This window comes from Phaethon lepturus, unplaced genomic scaffold (genome assembly GCF_000687285.1).
Source record: "Phaethon lepturus isolate BGI_N335 unplaced genomic scaffold, ASM68728v1 scaffold367, whole genome shotgun sequence".
NCBI lineage: Eukaryota > Metazoa > Chordata > Aves > Phaethontiformes > Phaethontidae > Phaethon > Phaethon lepturus.
Window position 1 is genome coordinate 27,863 of NW_010553793.1, and position 15,135 is coordinate 42,997.

General features: G+C 37.0%; 1 protein-coding gene across 1 annotated transcript in view; it reads right to left on the reverse strand.

The window, feature by feature from the left end:
• Positions 1-7,789: 7,789 nt before the first annotated feature.
• Positions 7,790-15,135, reverse strand: part of TTC29 (tetratricopeptide repeat domain 29) — an 80,172-nt gene continuing 72,826 nt past the window's right edge. The window contains exons 9-11 of the mRNA XM_010291622.1: positions 12,803-12,926; positions 7,869-8,100; positions 7,790-7,800 (exon numbers count right to left, since the gene is read on the reverse strand). Coding sequence (XP_010289924.1) covers positions 7,790-7,800; positions 7,869-8,100; positions 12,803-12,926 — 367 coding nt within the window. The remainder of the gene's footprint in view (positions 7,801-7,868; positions 8,101-12,802; positions 12,927-15,135) is intronic.

Consider the following 15,135-nt stretch of genomic DNA (forward strand, 5'->3'; position numbering starts at 1 on the left):
AAGAGAGGTGAGCTTTTGGGCAAAAGAAATACTCGTAAATACATTAATTGTGGAAGTATGACACTTTTAAAAATAGATTGGCTCATTCTAAATGTAAGTAACTTAAATCTTGATATAAATATCTTCAGATGACAAAGTCTTAATAAAACCAACAATTTGTTACTTAAACATAAGAGGAACATAAAAGGATATGTCTAGGCAGGGGAAGGCATCTCAGAAAAAACCCCCTCAAAGATGCAGAAAAGAAAGCTGGCTTGGGAGACCAAGGAGAAGGAAGGTGTTTGATACAGACTGTGACTCCTGAGATGACCTAAAGGTTCTGTTACAGAAAATATGCACTGAATACAGTTTCTTTGTCTTGGCTTTGATTTTCTGTGTCCAAAGATTGTTGGTGAGCTTTTGGTAAGGAAGGGTTTGCAGCAGAGAACCGTTTTCATGTTGGCCTGAGGTCAGTCTTTCTCAGTTGGCATGTTTGCAGGCAGCACCAATAAAAGGTTCTTTATGAAGTCTAAATGACAATCACCTTCTCAATATTAAACAACAACTCTTTGGTTCTTTCTGAGGATCAATTTTCCCTTTTGAGAACGAGAGCATAAAACCACCAGAGACATCTCTGCTCGTGTATGCAGCAAAGGGGCTTATGATGGGCACCTGCAGAGAAGCCCTACGGCCACTTCAAAGCATGCCAACTGGTTGTTCCTCCTTTGGCCCTGCAACTGCCAGAGCACAGAGGCTGTCAGCTGTTCTGCTTTACGACTCTTCTCTTTTTTAAAGCATTTCTTATGCTCTGGACTACAGGCAAACCAAAAACTTCTAGGTGCCTCCAAATCAAGGATTTCTCCAGAAGTGACTTAATGTGGTTGGGCAAAAGCTTCAATTTCCTTTGCACCATTCAAGTGTCCTACAGAATCAGAGCAACCTTGAGAATTTTCACTTTTAAAACTGCTAAGGAGCTCCACTTTTGGTAGAAGTACTGACAGTGCAGTGCACAAAGCTACACTAAAGGGTCTGACAATATCCTGTAGTTTGAACACCACTTCCAGCATTCTTTTTCCACAAGAAAGGACAATTCCCCTTATTTAGGGAACCATTTTCTGCTGATCTAGAAAGCTTGTCTGAGAAAACACAGCTGGATGCCAACATTATTTAGCACAGGATGTGTCTAAAGCAAATGCACGGCAAGATTCAGATGTTTCCATAGTAAGTATCAAATGGAAGAAAAATCTAGATGAGCTCCAAGTTCTCCTCTGGTTAAGATGTTTTTATATAGCTGTAAATGACAAAAACACTCACAATCACATTAGACAGGATGACAGTGGACCTTTTGAAGTTATAACACCACTTAAGACATACAAGAACTGCCAACTCTTGGCAAAGACTATGAAGAAACTCCTCCTAATACATTATTTCATGGTTAAACAGAATCACAGAATCATTAAGGTTGGAAAAGACCTTTAAGATCATCAAGTCCAACCACCAACCCAACATCACCACGCCAACTAAACCATATCCTGAAGTGCCACGTCTACATGTTTTTTTGAATATTTTCAGTGCTGGTGACTCCACCACCTCCCTGGGTATCCTGTTCCAATGTTTGATCACTCTCCCAGTAAAGAAATTTTTCCTAATATCTAGTCTAGACCTCCCCTGGCACAACTTGAGGCCATTTCCTCTCATTCTATCCCTAGTTACTTGGGAGAAGAGACCAACACCACAACCCCCTTCTGGGTAGTTGTAGAGAGCGATAAGGTCTCCCCTCAGCCTCCTCTTCATTAAAATTAACAGCATTAAAATATTCAAACATTAAAATATTCTACAAACCCTCCTCTCAAATCTGGTAGTGCCAATCCACAGACTTGGCCTAGATCTTATCCCGTCTAGTAATTTCCAATTATTTAAGGCAGTATTGAAACAAATCACAGGAAAAAAACCTGGACAGTGCATTTGTACAAAGCATAACACCACTGAATATCAGCAGTCCCCAGTCACGGGTTTTGCAAACAAGCTTCAGCCATAAAGAGAACAAGCTATGGCACTCATGGCAAAATGGACATAGATGTTTAAATGGTGTTCTCAGACTCTTCGTCGAGAATCTGGTGCATCTGGCCAGTGATCACAACGTGCCGAAAAACTTCCCTGTTGCCCTCAGTTCTTCTCTTCACACTTGATTCTTTCTGTACTCCAAGCAATAACTACTCTCACTTTCTAAAAATATCAGAGTATATCACTAAGCAGACTTTGATTGAATCAAATACTTTAAAACCAAACAACAATTAACAATAAATAACATTAAGATATATGAACCACGTAAGACGATTTTCTGACACACGCCTGTTCGATGTCATCAACATCTGTATGTAAGCATGTTGCTTTTCAACACTTACTTAAGGTATTTTGCATTAATATCAAAGGTACAGCAGTACAAAAAATGGCTGAAATTTTTTAAAATTAAAAGTGACATAAGCTAAAATTCAGCAACTAACGAGTGCTAGGTGATGTGAATAAGAAGAGGCAGTACAAGTTTAGAAAAATTTTAGGAAAAAAAATATTACAGAAGCACCTCTGAACTTCAGGGTTTTTTGCTAATAATTTTCCTAAATGTATGTATTTTGGCATTTCTAACCAGAGTATTTTTCCAGAAGTGAGCAAATTATTCTATTTGATAAACCCCACAGAAATGTGCAGGAGCCATCCTGTGAATTTCAGTAGGGGACACTGAAGCACATGAGCTACTTTTAAAACATGCTTATTAAGAAGTGAGCCTTTATGCCTCTGGCACAGAGACAGCCTTCGAGTCTGTACTTGGTCATACACTTCCTCTCCATGATTTAAAATCATAGTTCTTATTTAGTGTGAACAAGTGTGTAATTCCCTTATTTCGTCTTGAGTTGTATTTTCTGTAAACTGTTCTGAAAACACCAAAATCTGTCTCTCAAATCCTACCTGTTTCTCATGATATTTGGACACATTAACAATATATTCTGAAAAAGTTAGATAAACACTCAGTTTGTGTAAATCGCTATTGACAGAACTCATAAGCACACAGAGCTTGAAGCAGAGTCCATTACAGATCCTACCTCCAGACTCCTGCACAGTGAGCAGACCGCTGGGAGGGAGGTGGGGCCCAGAAGGTCATCGGGAGGCACGGGCATTCTCTCTGCTTCCCAAAATGAGGGTCTGAATCATTCCCATCTTCTTTACAGCAGTGATTGGGAAGAAAATTTGTTTTGCCTGTTCAAATTCAGTCTAGCTACTTTGTCACCGGTAGTATCTACATTTGATTATGTCAACAAGTTAGTTACAAAACCCACGAAGATACTATTAAGAAGAAACACATTAAAGAAAAATATTAAGACTGCGTGCTTATTTCAGTCACCATAGAAGCTTATGTATTTGCCTTCTGTATATGCTAACAGCAGAATAGAACTTATTAAATAATAAATGAGCCAAATAATGTAACAGACAAACAGCAGCTTTGAGGGCGCGCATGCACATGCACAATTCCGGTAGTCCCACATCAGTATCATGATACACCAAAATCTGTGACAGAGCTTTAGATATGAAATAGTCAGTGAAAGGAACCTGCTAACACAAGCCTCTACCTTTCCACTGACATCATATAACAACTATTTTAAGGTTGTACATTTGTGTAAGGTACAAAGACTTGCTTTTTGTAGTTTTGATCAGTGCATCATATCTTTTCTTCCTCTTAAATGTTCTCAGGTCAAAAAGTCTGCTACCACTGATGAACACTTACTGGGCAAATACAGAGTATAATTTATAATGCACATTCCTGATGAAGATTGGTTTTGATTTGCTAAAGTACAGTCAAGCGTTTTGGGTACAGTGCCATGGCATAACAGTTTTATTAGCATGCGTTTGAGGTAACTAATGTAATTTATTAATGGAGGAAAGACAAGATTTGTAACGTTAGAAGTTTTCCTCAAATTAGCGTACTTCAGAAAAAAGAGACTGTAAAAAAGCAGTTGATCACATTATGAAGGACTGTTCTGCTGTTGGACACTATTACCAAAATGGCCCATAAATTACAAGGCTGCGGTAAGTTACAGTAGAGAAATGTTAACAGAATTTGTTTAGTGTAATCTTTGATCTCATATCTCACTTCTGACTTTACCATTCTTTAGGGACAATCCTTTTATTAATGAATGACAGTGTCACACAGAAGCTCAATCTAAAATGCACCTGGGAAGGTCTTTATTCTTCAACACATTAACAATTTTGTGCTAGCCACATCTTTTACAGGAAAATGACTATAAACCATCTTAAAGAGCTTTTAAAAATGTGAATTGGTAGGTTGACAATTTAGCTTTCTACACAACAAAAAGGACACATTCACATTATGGAATGTGCCAGCCCATACATCTATAAGAGGGAGCTGGAGAAAGAATATTGAGGGACTACATATTTGTGACTAAGAACAAAAGCTAATGGGATTGTATTTTCCAAGCTATAGTTTTAGCTGGTGCGTGCATTTTAAATCACATTGAAGGCTGCTCAGGTGTGGAATGCTAGAAATAGTCCTGCTCATGCTGAAGTTGGTGGTACAATGTCATTCCATTGATCGTAAGACCACACAATTCATGATATGGGTAAGACAATCAGTTATGCTGCATTTGTAGCTATTATAAAAACCCAACAAAACAAACACAGAAAACCTACAGTAAAATGTGTCAATTTTGCAAAGTTCTCCAAAGAAATGTAAATCTAAATTGTGGTGAAAAGCACATAACATTTCTCAAGAGAACAACTGAAGACTTTTTAGTATGAGGAAAACAATACATTTTAAATCTACTCTTTGAATGTTTAGATGATTTCAAGCATCCAAGGTCTCTTGCTGAGGCACAGCCTTGCCAGATGCAATGACCTGGACTGACAGCTGCCAGACTTGCAAAAAACACAATTCCTGGTCAGCATTTAATGCAATCAATATCCAAAATCTGATCCAAAATTTTCCTGCCTTCAGCATCTTTAATTATTCTTTTGTATTCTAGAAGGTGGCAAGTCAGGAGATTATTTATTGAAAGACCTGTGAAATATGTTCTTATCAGACAATGTTAGTCAATGCTGTGGGTTCCTTTTTTCGGCATAGAGTCACAAGCCTTTTTTTCTACTGATAATAATTTTTTTATACCTTTGACTAAACATAAAATGATCAATAAAAACGTATTTGTTCTTGCAGTGGCATCTCACAATGGCATAAATAACTTTCCTGCAAGTGAAGTCAGGTGATTGAGTCGAATACAGCAGATAGATACATATTCTCCTTTGCATTTACAAACACTGTTTTCTGACAATCCCATCCCTTTTGTTCATGACAACGGTGGTCAAACCATCCATTTTATTAGTAAATGTTGAGGTAAATTGAGTAATTAATGGTTGTTCCTGCCTGGTTATTGAAATGATTGATTTAGAAAATAAGCCTTGGTTGAAAGACATAAGGTATATGGCAGTACTTGAATTTAAATGTCATTGTTCCTCCACTAGCCTAAGTATTTCTTTTGCCTAAGAATACAGAAACTACTCTTATTTTTTTGTCACAGAAAAATTATTCAGTCAGAACAGTTAGAAATAAAAACTTATTACCTTCCTTCTTCCTTTCATTAAATTCTGCTGTGGATTAAGAACTACCATTGTATCTTGTCTTTAGCTGTTTTATGCTCAAAAAGACTGAGAAAAATCTAGTAGATTATCGACGTTGAGCGGTTTGAAAGAGCTAGAAATACTGTTCTATTATCACAGCAGGAAAGCAGGAATTTCCAAAGTGATGAGTTCATTATAGGATGCACAGACATTCTGCTGGAAGGTAGGATAAAGGCTGTACCTGAAACTCAAAGCCAGTGAATCCTAATATTGAATTGGTGCCAGGTCATGTTTTGCCAGACAAAGATATTAAAAATGTAATGCCAGTACTAACGAGAGATTTGGCACAGAAAACATGAAGAATGTTACAGATTGTGCTGACAGTGTGACACTATGTTTTCCTGGATGTAATCTGGGTATCATGAGAGTAAGCTTGGAGCACTAATGAGAAGGATGATATTGAACTGGAAAAGCTGCTAAATATGCAGTAGCCACAGGGTTCCTGGAGCTAACTAGAACTAAAATGAAAACTGTAACACCGAAAGTAACGGAGGGTAAACTAGGCAGAGATACTGAAGGAAGAGAATCTCAGCAGGCAAAACTTGTTTCTGGTATCATGCTTTCCAGGACATAAAGGGCTTTTCTAACTATACTCTTTTTATCCCTGAAGTTCTGTTAAAGAGGAGCATAACTCTTGAGCTTAAATGAGTTTCACAAGTGACTGGAGAAAGCAACGCATAGAAGCTGAACAGAAAACCTCTGTAGGTGCAAGAAGTAAAATACGCATTGAAGATACAAAGAGCACCCTATCTTTTGGGGAGTCCTGGGTTTTTCCTGTTGTCATTGTTGATTTTTGTTGGTCTCCTATTTATATCAGCTACAGCTAACGATCCTCATATGAAATGCATATAAAATTGATTGACATTGGATTCTTCTTTGACCGTATCTGTTGGAGTTCTTGGCATCCTGCACTACAGGTCTAGAAACTTACTATCCCTTGCAGGAGACATGCACCCAATTAACTCTGCCAGCCAACCAAATCTGTCTGTTAGTGTGCTGGATATTCACTTACGGAGGCAAAATCATAAATATATATATATAGTCATTGAAAAAGAAATGCATTATCATCGAGAACTGCCCTATTACCATCACTGGAACCCTAAACAGAGCGCTCTCTAATTTGTTATCTTTTCAGCATGCCAATGAATGTCCTCGTTCCACAATTCTCAGTTGCTTCCAGTGTTGCCTCTGGTATCCTGACTCCTGCTAAACCACTAACATCTTCAATTACCAGGCTATTAACCACTTATTTTTTATACCTAAAATACACAATTGAAGTTATACTTAATTGTTCCAATTCTATGAACGGAAAAGATACACAAGAAAATAGCAGACAAGCAGTTCTTTGTCTTTGAAAGTATGATAACTGATGAAATTTGGACACAGTAACTCTGAAGCTCCTTATGACTTTGCCCCAGCTGTCATTTATTTCCACTGTACTCCAGATTCACTCTCTCCACAGGAATGCAGAGAGGAAAGTTTTAAGGTGGTGTACACTTACCCTCTTCCTTCCTCAGTTTAATACTATCAATACTTGGAGATAACACATAATTCAGTTTGTATTTTATTAACATATAGTACAGGGGAAAAAAAAAGTAAAGAAAATTTAGCCCATGAAGAAAGAGGTCTACTCCACACAAAGTCCTCCTCTACTCTTTACCTGAGACAAGGAAACACTGTGAAGAAATCACAGGGTTCCTTTTTTTTTTTTTCTTTTTATTTCCCCTCCAATGTCAAGTATAAGGATGCCAAAAATAAAACAGCATGTTCTTCTGAATTCAGAACTATGTCTACTATGTCAAGCAGAAATTACTTCTTACTTTTAGTAACAGGGAACTTTTTCTTGGATGCACTTGAAAAACTGACTGCAAATGAAGATTATTATTATTTTTCTTTAAAGATTAAAACAATGATATTTGACTAAACTAATACATCACTGTTTGCCTGTAATTGTGATGTTTTGGAAAATAGCACTGAAAAAAAGTAAGTTACCATTCATAGCAACTACTACTATCTGTTTCTCCCTGCTATGTTGTATTTAAACCTATTTAATTCAGCCTTTAAAATAAGCACACAAAGGAGTAAATCTAACTTTCACTCAGTACAAGGATTAAACCCAGGAAATAATTTAATAGAACTCTACAAGAAAAACGACTTAACCGTTGAGGACAATACAGCACTAATGTGTTTCATAACCAATGTCTTACCGACTGTAAAAGGGTCAGTGCACATGTCACTTCTGTTCTCCTTCCATGCCAGCAGGTACTTGAGGCTGACGGGATCTTCTGCTTCTATATGGCTGTTAAATGCCACCATCAGTTTATGAGCTTTTGCAATGCCATAGTAAGTCTTTGTTTCATCCATTAAGGGCAAATTATTTAAAGTTTTTGCTACCTCAGAAGCCTGACTGAAATATTCAAAAGCTTCATTATAATTCCCCTAGTGAAGAAGAGAAAAAAAGAAAAGAATTATAAAAACTACTTGTAGTCCCCTGTATTTTAGCTTGACATTAAAGCCTGCTCCTCTGGCACTTCAGAGATGTTCCAGCTGAGAGGCCAGCCCACAGAATGACTCATGGCATGGTATTAAGCAAACCACTCTCCCTCCCTGCCTCCTAACCTCTAAAATCCAGGTAACATTGCTCATATCTTTCTCAGTAACAGAATTTTTTTTTGGTTGTCTGCGTAGTGCTTTGAACATACAAATCTAAGTATACCAATGCTAAGTATTAATACTGATTCCAGCCAGGCCATTTAGAAATTATTGCTATTTGTTTCATTAAATTTAACATCTCTGTGGGAGGAAAGGTCCTAATTTACTATTGTGATACTAAATTTTAGAAAAGAAATCTTAAAAATGCAAAAAAGAGGATAATGAAATGATGGACCTAAAGCACAGAAAGGAACAGAAATTAAAACCTACATATTTATGGGGGAAGAATGGGCATACCAAAATCCAGGGATATTCCTAATCACAGGAAAAGAAACAGTAGGAGAAATAGAAGCCAACTGTTGCTAAATAGAAATGCCAAATAATTTATCTCTTCATCCTGCAGAATACAGAAATCCAACGTTCATTAATCCAGTAAAAAGGATTATAAACTACAGTAGATAATACATTAAGAGGAATAAAAAAACCTGCTATAACAAGAACTATTTTTATGTTGGATATAGAAAGAAAACTCCTCAACTTCTTGACCAAAGAAGATGGTCAAGAATAAAGAGAATAAAGAGAAATAAAAGAGGAATAAAGAGAAAACTAGGGAAAATCATGACAGGCTGAAGGATACAGCTGAAAGCTAAAATATTTCTCGGTATATTTCTTCATCTTTTGCATATTTCTTCTTTGCCATGAAGAACTACTCTGAGTTACCATCAAAGATGGAGTCAAAAGAAGAGTTGCAGGAGCAAGCTTCTAACTTAAAAAGTAGCATACCGCCAGACCTAAACAGAGCATAAATAAAAGAACTGAAGAAATATAAAGACAAAGAGATCGAATTGCTGGGAAATATATTACATCTCTCATTAAAACTAGGTAGTATAATCCAGGCTTGAAAGGTAGTACATTTTGTGTTGGTATACATGGCAGTGTACAATAACTTTATGCTCTAGTACCAGTGTTGTCTAATGTTTAATTATTATAGAAAAATAATCAGATGACAATTTTGCCAAGATTGCCAATAAAGGTGAAAAAGGAAGTTTTTTGCAAGGCTTCGAGGAGTTTCAAAGGGACCTAATAATACTACCTGAGAGGTTATGTGACAGCAAATTAAATTAATTCTTTAGAAAATGAGAGGTAATTCATACTGTCTGAACTATTTGTAACTTTTAGTGGGCTCTGATTAACTCGGGCTCGGGAAGGTGGCCTCGAAATAACATGGGCAGCTCTGCAGTGGCTTCTCCTAAATGCAAAACAGCTCCAATATCTAGTAAGGTCAAACAAAATAGTAGGATGCATCAAGAATGATGAAGAAAGCTAGAGTAGATACAGTCTATGTAAATAACCAGTATATTAATAAAACTGGACAAAGTAAATATATGCCAAACAGCAAATATAAACCAGGAATGGATTGAAAATTGCTACCAACTACAATAGAAGAACAGGGATGAATTGAACACAACTGAAGAGCAAGAAGTTTAAAAATAATTACAGACAGCGCTCTCTGTGGATTGTTTATGGTGACAATCTTGATCACAAGCCTACTAAGAAGAAAGTTGTACATCCTTGTGAAAAAAAAATCAGCAAACAAGACAGGGCAAAAAATAGTCTTCCTCAGAGCAAGTAATTATGGAACTGTTCATCCTTTACCTTACTCTGAAGGAATTAGTTCTGGCTATTATCAGACAAACTTCTTGTGGCAGTTGCTATATGTCTATCATTAACACTAGTTATAGCTTGCCTGCTCCCTGGAAGATGCCTTCCAGTTCTCCCATTGGTGTGGAATCCTGCTGCCCTGATGCCACAAACTTCCTGACTGAAAACATTTACAGAGTTGTCTTATCCTTTCACTCTCAGCTTGATTTAGTAAGATTGAGATTCCCTTCTGCATAGAGTACAGAGAACAGGAGGAGAGACTCCAACTGATAACTGTTGCACTTGATACCACTTTTTGGGATCAAAATTTGCATGACTGCTAAAATGTGCCTGTAATTAAAAAAGGAGAAAAGAGTAATAGAAATTCAGGTAGACCTCAGGCTTTGTTTAATATAGCAAGAAAGAAGAATTAGGCCTATGAGGACACAGCAATGAATAAAGAACGATAAGCAGTAGGATAATCGATAAAAAGCAAACATCCACCTACCATACTCATAAGAACTATAATATGTTAAGTGATGCAATTAGTGAGCGGAATGCAGCGAATCAGACTAAGAAACTTGAGAAAAGGGAAATGAGAAATGAGAGAATGTGTCGTGCTAACTCCACCAGAGTTTGGATATTAAGTAAGAAACGTGCTTAACAAACTGGGAGAAAATAGACATAATACTTGCACGTAAGAAAATCCAGGCATTTTAGGAAACAAGAAAAATATGTGCGAAGCAATCATGGCTAGAAAGCAGGAACCAAGTGTACAGTATTAAAGACAGACAGTGATGGCAATGGAATGGTGAGATGACACAACTGTAAAGATACAGCGACAGCGTGGACAGAGCGAAGTGAATTTGGTCAAAGTCACTTTGGGAAGAACAGTAAAAGTTATATCCCTGGTATACTAAAGGTCCCTGAGGATAGATCTGGATATAAATAGAGATATCTTTAATTCGATGAGAAGGACAGTACTACTGCAAATTGCTTCACCAGGGGAAGTATGAAGTTGAATAAAAATATCCTAATAATGACTTGACTTGGGGAATACCAGCAATGACAGCTGACACCAAGCAGGCAGTGATCCAAGAGATGAAAGGTTAATTTAGACTCAGTTTTCGTAAACATTGCTGACCTTGCATAAAAATAGTACAGAAAACAGGGAATGTGAAACTTTAAGAGGTTTTTTTTTCGTATATTTAAATCACATATTTTATGTAAGTTAATAAGATTAAGGCACTACATTTGTTCCCTTCTATGCTGCTACCCCAGTTCAAGGCAGCAAATTTTGAACTGAGAATTTGGAGAATAACCAAAAAGAGGTTAATTCTTAAAATATCGCTTCTCACAGAATTATTAACAATGGTGGCAGAAACGGTGAAATAGAAAAATAATTAAACAGAATGTAGTTAATTATTTTTCAAATTTGGAGTAGAATAATTAAGCACAGCGTCATATCACTCTACTTTCTTCTAAGTTTCAGATCCATGTTAAAGTTACTCCAGCAAGTTCTTAGAGACTTTAAAACTTAGTTTTTAATGGAAAATTCAGCACTTATGCTGAGAACATAAGTGAAGAGAAGGCGCTCAGGCTAATTTAGAGATTACAGAGTAAGAAATTTTTCTACTGCTTATGAAAAAGTCACCAACTTTGGTAGTGGGAGTTCTCTGTAAGAGGAATCCAGGAAAAGAAGAGAAAGGCATTTGGGGGTAGTGTAAGTGAAAAGGGGCAAGTAGCCTGTTCAATACATTACACACAGAAAAGAAATTCTGACAAAAAAACAGGCAACAGAAGCTAGAAAGGGTGATTTAGAAAGGGTATTTCTATTTTTTTGTTCATAGTGAAAGTGTTTCCTAATTTCCATGTTGTCCAGTCTGCAGAACAAATTCTTTTTATTACTCACTGTATCTAAATAATTTCATGTAGCATTTTCAGCTGTAAAATAGGTCTTAAAGGGCTCAACATGAATCTTTCACTTCTGCGGTAACGTTTTTCACCTTTCTGATTTCAAAAACCAAGTGCTACTGCAGTGCAAGGGCTGCATCTCTAGATGTGGTAAGGGACAGAGTAAGCGTGGAAACCACCACCCACACAGGCAGCTGACAGAACTGCTGCCTTTGCGGGGTTCACCCCAGAGGAACAATTCAGAGACTGGCACATGAGTCAGTAGGAAGCACCTCAAAAGATCTTGGAAACTATGATAAAGGGAGTTTCTTAGTTACCTCTAGCTTAATATTGCCCATCACTGCCTATCTATTGATTTAAACAGGCCAAATCAAAGCCATCAGGCTGGATGGAGGCATATAGAAGAGAAAGCTCTTCCACCACAAACAAAGAACTTTGCCAAAGTATTTGCTGCTAGCATTCATTTCATAAATTTGTCTGAGAGAATGTAGAGAAGAAATCAAGCTAAGATTAAAAATTGCTTATTGGTATGCAATATGGTATAGATTCATTTTAAAAAAGCATGAATTTCAATGTATAGTACAATAAAATCTCATTTGTGTTAACTGATGACTCTTTATGGTCATGTGTGGCCCCAATGGTGATCTGGACGCAGATTTTTCACAACACTGAAAATCTGTCATGATCTGAATTTGGAACTTTTATTCAGACATTCTAGAAAAAAACCTCATTTGTTAAATATGGTGTGAAATTTCCACCTTTCCCAAAAACTTAAGGCACATTTTATTTAGTCACACCGTATCTTCTCCTTTGGTAACTCTTGTAAGATATAATACCTGGATCAAATTCTACTGGGTCATCTCATAAGCAAAACCAGATTTTTACTATGAATTAAACCCAATTGTTTGACAGCATTACTACAACCAGTACTTACTCTTTCATTGTAAATATTCCCAAGTAATAAACATGCATCCACCAGGCTTTGGCTTAGATGAGCGTTCTCAGCAGCCTTCATAAACTCTCCCAAGTACTTAATAGCTTCAGCCACTTTTCCCTGACTGAAGCAAAGGACAGAGACAAAATTAAATATTCACTTTGACAGTTTCTCCAAATGCTGAAGATCTATCCCCCTGTTCTGAACCAACTTTACTTTGTGATGACTCATCTGTGATTGGACTTTATTTCCAAGACGGTTGTGTAGGCACTACCAGTGCTGAGACCAATGAGACTAGTTCACACAGAGCCTCTGAGGGCAGAACTGGATCCTTTCAGTGAAATAAAACACAACTCTTCTTCAGAATATTGTGCCGTATTTTAAGGCCAAGAATGAAAATGCAGGTCATGATTTTACAGAGGTTTTGGAGTTTCCATTATTTTAATATTTTGTCTGCTGAGCAGCTGATAACATTTTCAATGCAGCTGGACATCACATCCTGACAAAATAGGGGAAGGAGGTAAGAAGGCTAGTTTTTTAGCAAGACTTTTTATGCTTCTGTCATTCAGAGCTGCCATTTCTTGCTCTTGAGCGCTGGTGGTGCAGCAGCAGCTCCACAACGGTGCCGTCTCTTAGTCCTGGGGGTGCCAGCCTTCCCCTGAGCGTAATACGTCACTTTGGCTCAGTGGATCAAAGGTTGCTGGAGTCACACAGGCAAACCTATAAACTGTGGATTGCAGGTGTCACTCCCAAATCCCAGTGAGATCAGAGCAACCTGAGGTCACAGCTGAATCTAAGTTGAAAATTGGCTAAATGCACTTTGACAATAACATTTGCAGATTTCCTTTTTTTAATAAAGCTGGTCAGATTAGCAATATAAGATCTCTGCAGTATGATTACAAGATATAAGATAGACATCTGGGTTTGCTTGTGAGTAAGGCACTGTGCTCTTTTTCCCTTTAAGGCTGAAGTGTTACTGCAGCTGACCTCAATATGAGCTATGAACTTGAGTCGCTAATGTAGGAGTGTAGCATGCTAAATGTCAAGCCACCAAGCAAGACAGAAAATCCAGTCTTAATTAAGAAACTCACAGAATAGAAGTTCCTGTAAGTGATAAAGAATTGTGATTTATTTTCTCACCATTTAAAAACACCTTCAAGTTATATTCCTGCAGAAAATGACTGACTGGGGTTTATTTACGTTACGGGTTTTATTACAAACTACATTAGGGATATGTGCTTTCAAAATCTGGCAAAAGTCTGCAATTCCCTGTCTTAGGATATCAGAGTAATTGTAACAGGGCAGCGCCTGCCATGAAGCAGGAAACACAGCAAAGGATGGCTGCAAATTTACAATATTGAAGTCATTATCTGTACGTGACTGAGATGAGCTAGATTGCTATAAAAGGATGTTAAAACACTGCAAACTAACATGCTTGAAATGTTCAACTATATGCTACTGTAAAGCTTGGTTGTCAATAAGCAGAGTTGGATTTACTAAAGTTTCTTAATTCAAGTATTTTAATATAATGAGAATATTAAATATACTGTACTGTAAACACTTGCCAAATGTCAAAAGGCTTCTAAATTTTAGAATTAGAAACACATTTTTTTAAACCTGTTTTTTTTCCCTAAGATGAGAAAATCAGATGTTTCCCCACAGAAATACAGCATATGATTTATATAAGTTAAAGGACAAGGTTAAAATGTTAGACAAATATTAATTCCAGTTTTTCTAGTTTTCTATATGCAGTGCACAGGTGCAACTTGAGGAGCATATTATATGGTATAATCATTAAATCCATTCAACCAGACCTTTGAGAGTTAAAAACATATATTCTGAGGAAAAGGACTCCTCGGTCCAAGGAATGAGAATGAAACAGTGCAGAATATTTGTGTATCAAGGTGATTCCAGTTTCCAATTGGGAAAACAGGACTGTTAACACCCACATCCCCTGACAACTGTCCAATTATGTATATCACACTTGGCCTACTGTTTGCAGTAGAAGTAATCAATAAAGGATGTGGTTGAGTGAACATAGATTTTGGTTGAACCAATGCATGAAAACTTAATCATTTACTCAGAGTGGAGAAATCAAATAGAGCAGAGATGAAACAGCCACTAAGGGGTTTGTTGATTGTGCCACCAAGTTTGTGGGCTAGAGGCTGAAAGTAATAAAGCAAATGGAATCAGTGACAGGAGAAAATGTAAAAAGGTTTTCTTAATTTCATGAATTAATAGAAATGTTTTGATGTATTTTTGGCCATTTTTTATATTTCACATAAAAAGCTATGCTCCATGTATAGAAAATATGAAAATTGCTAGGGCATATA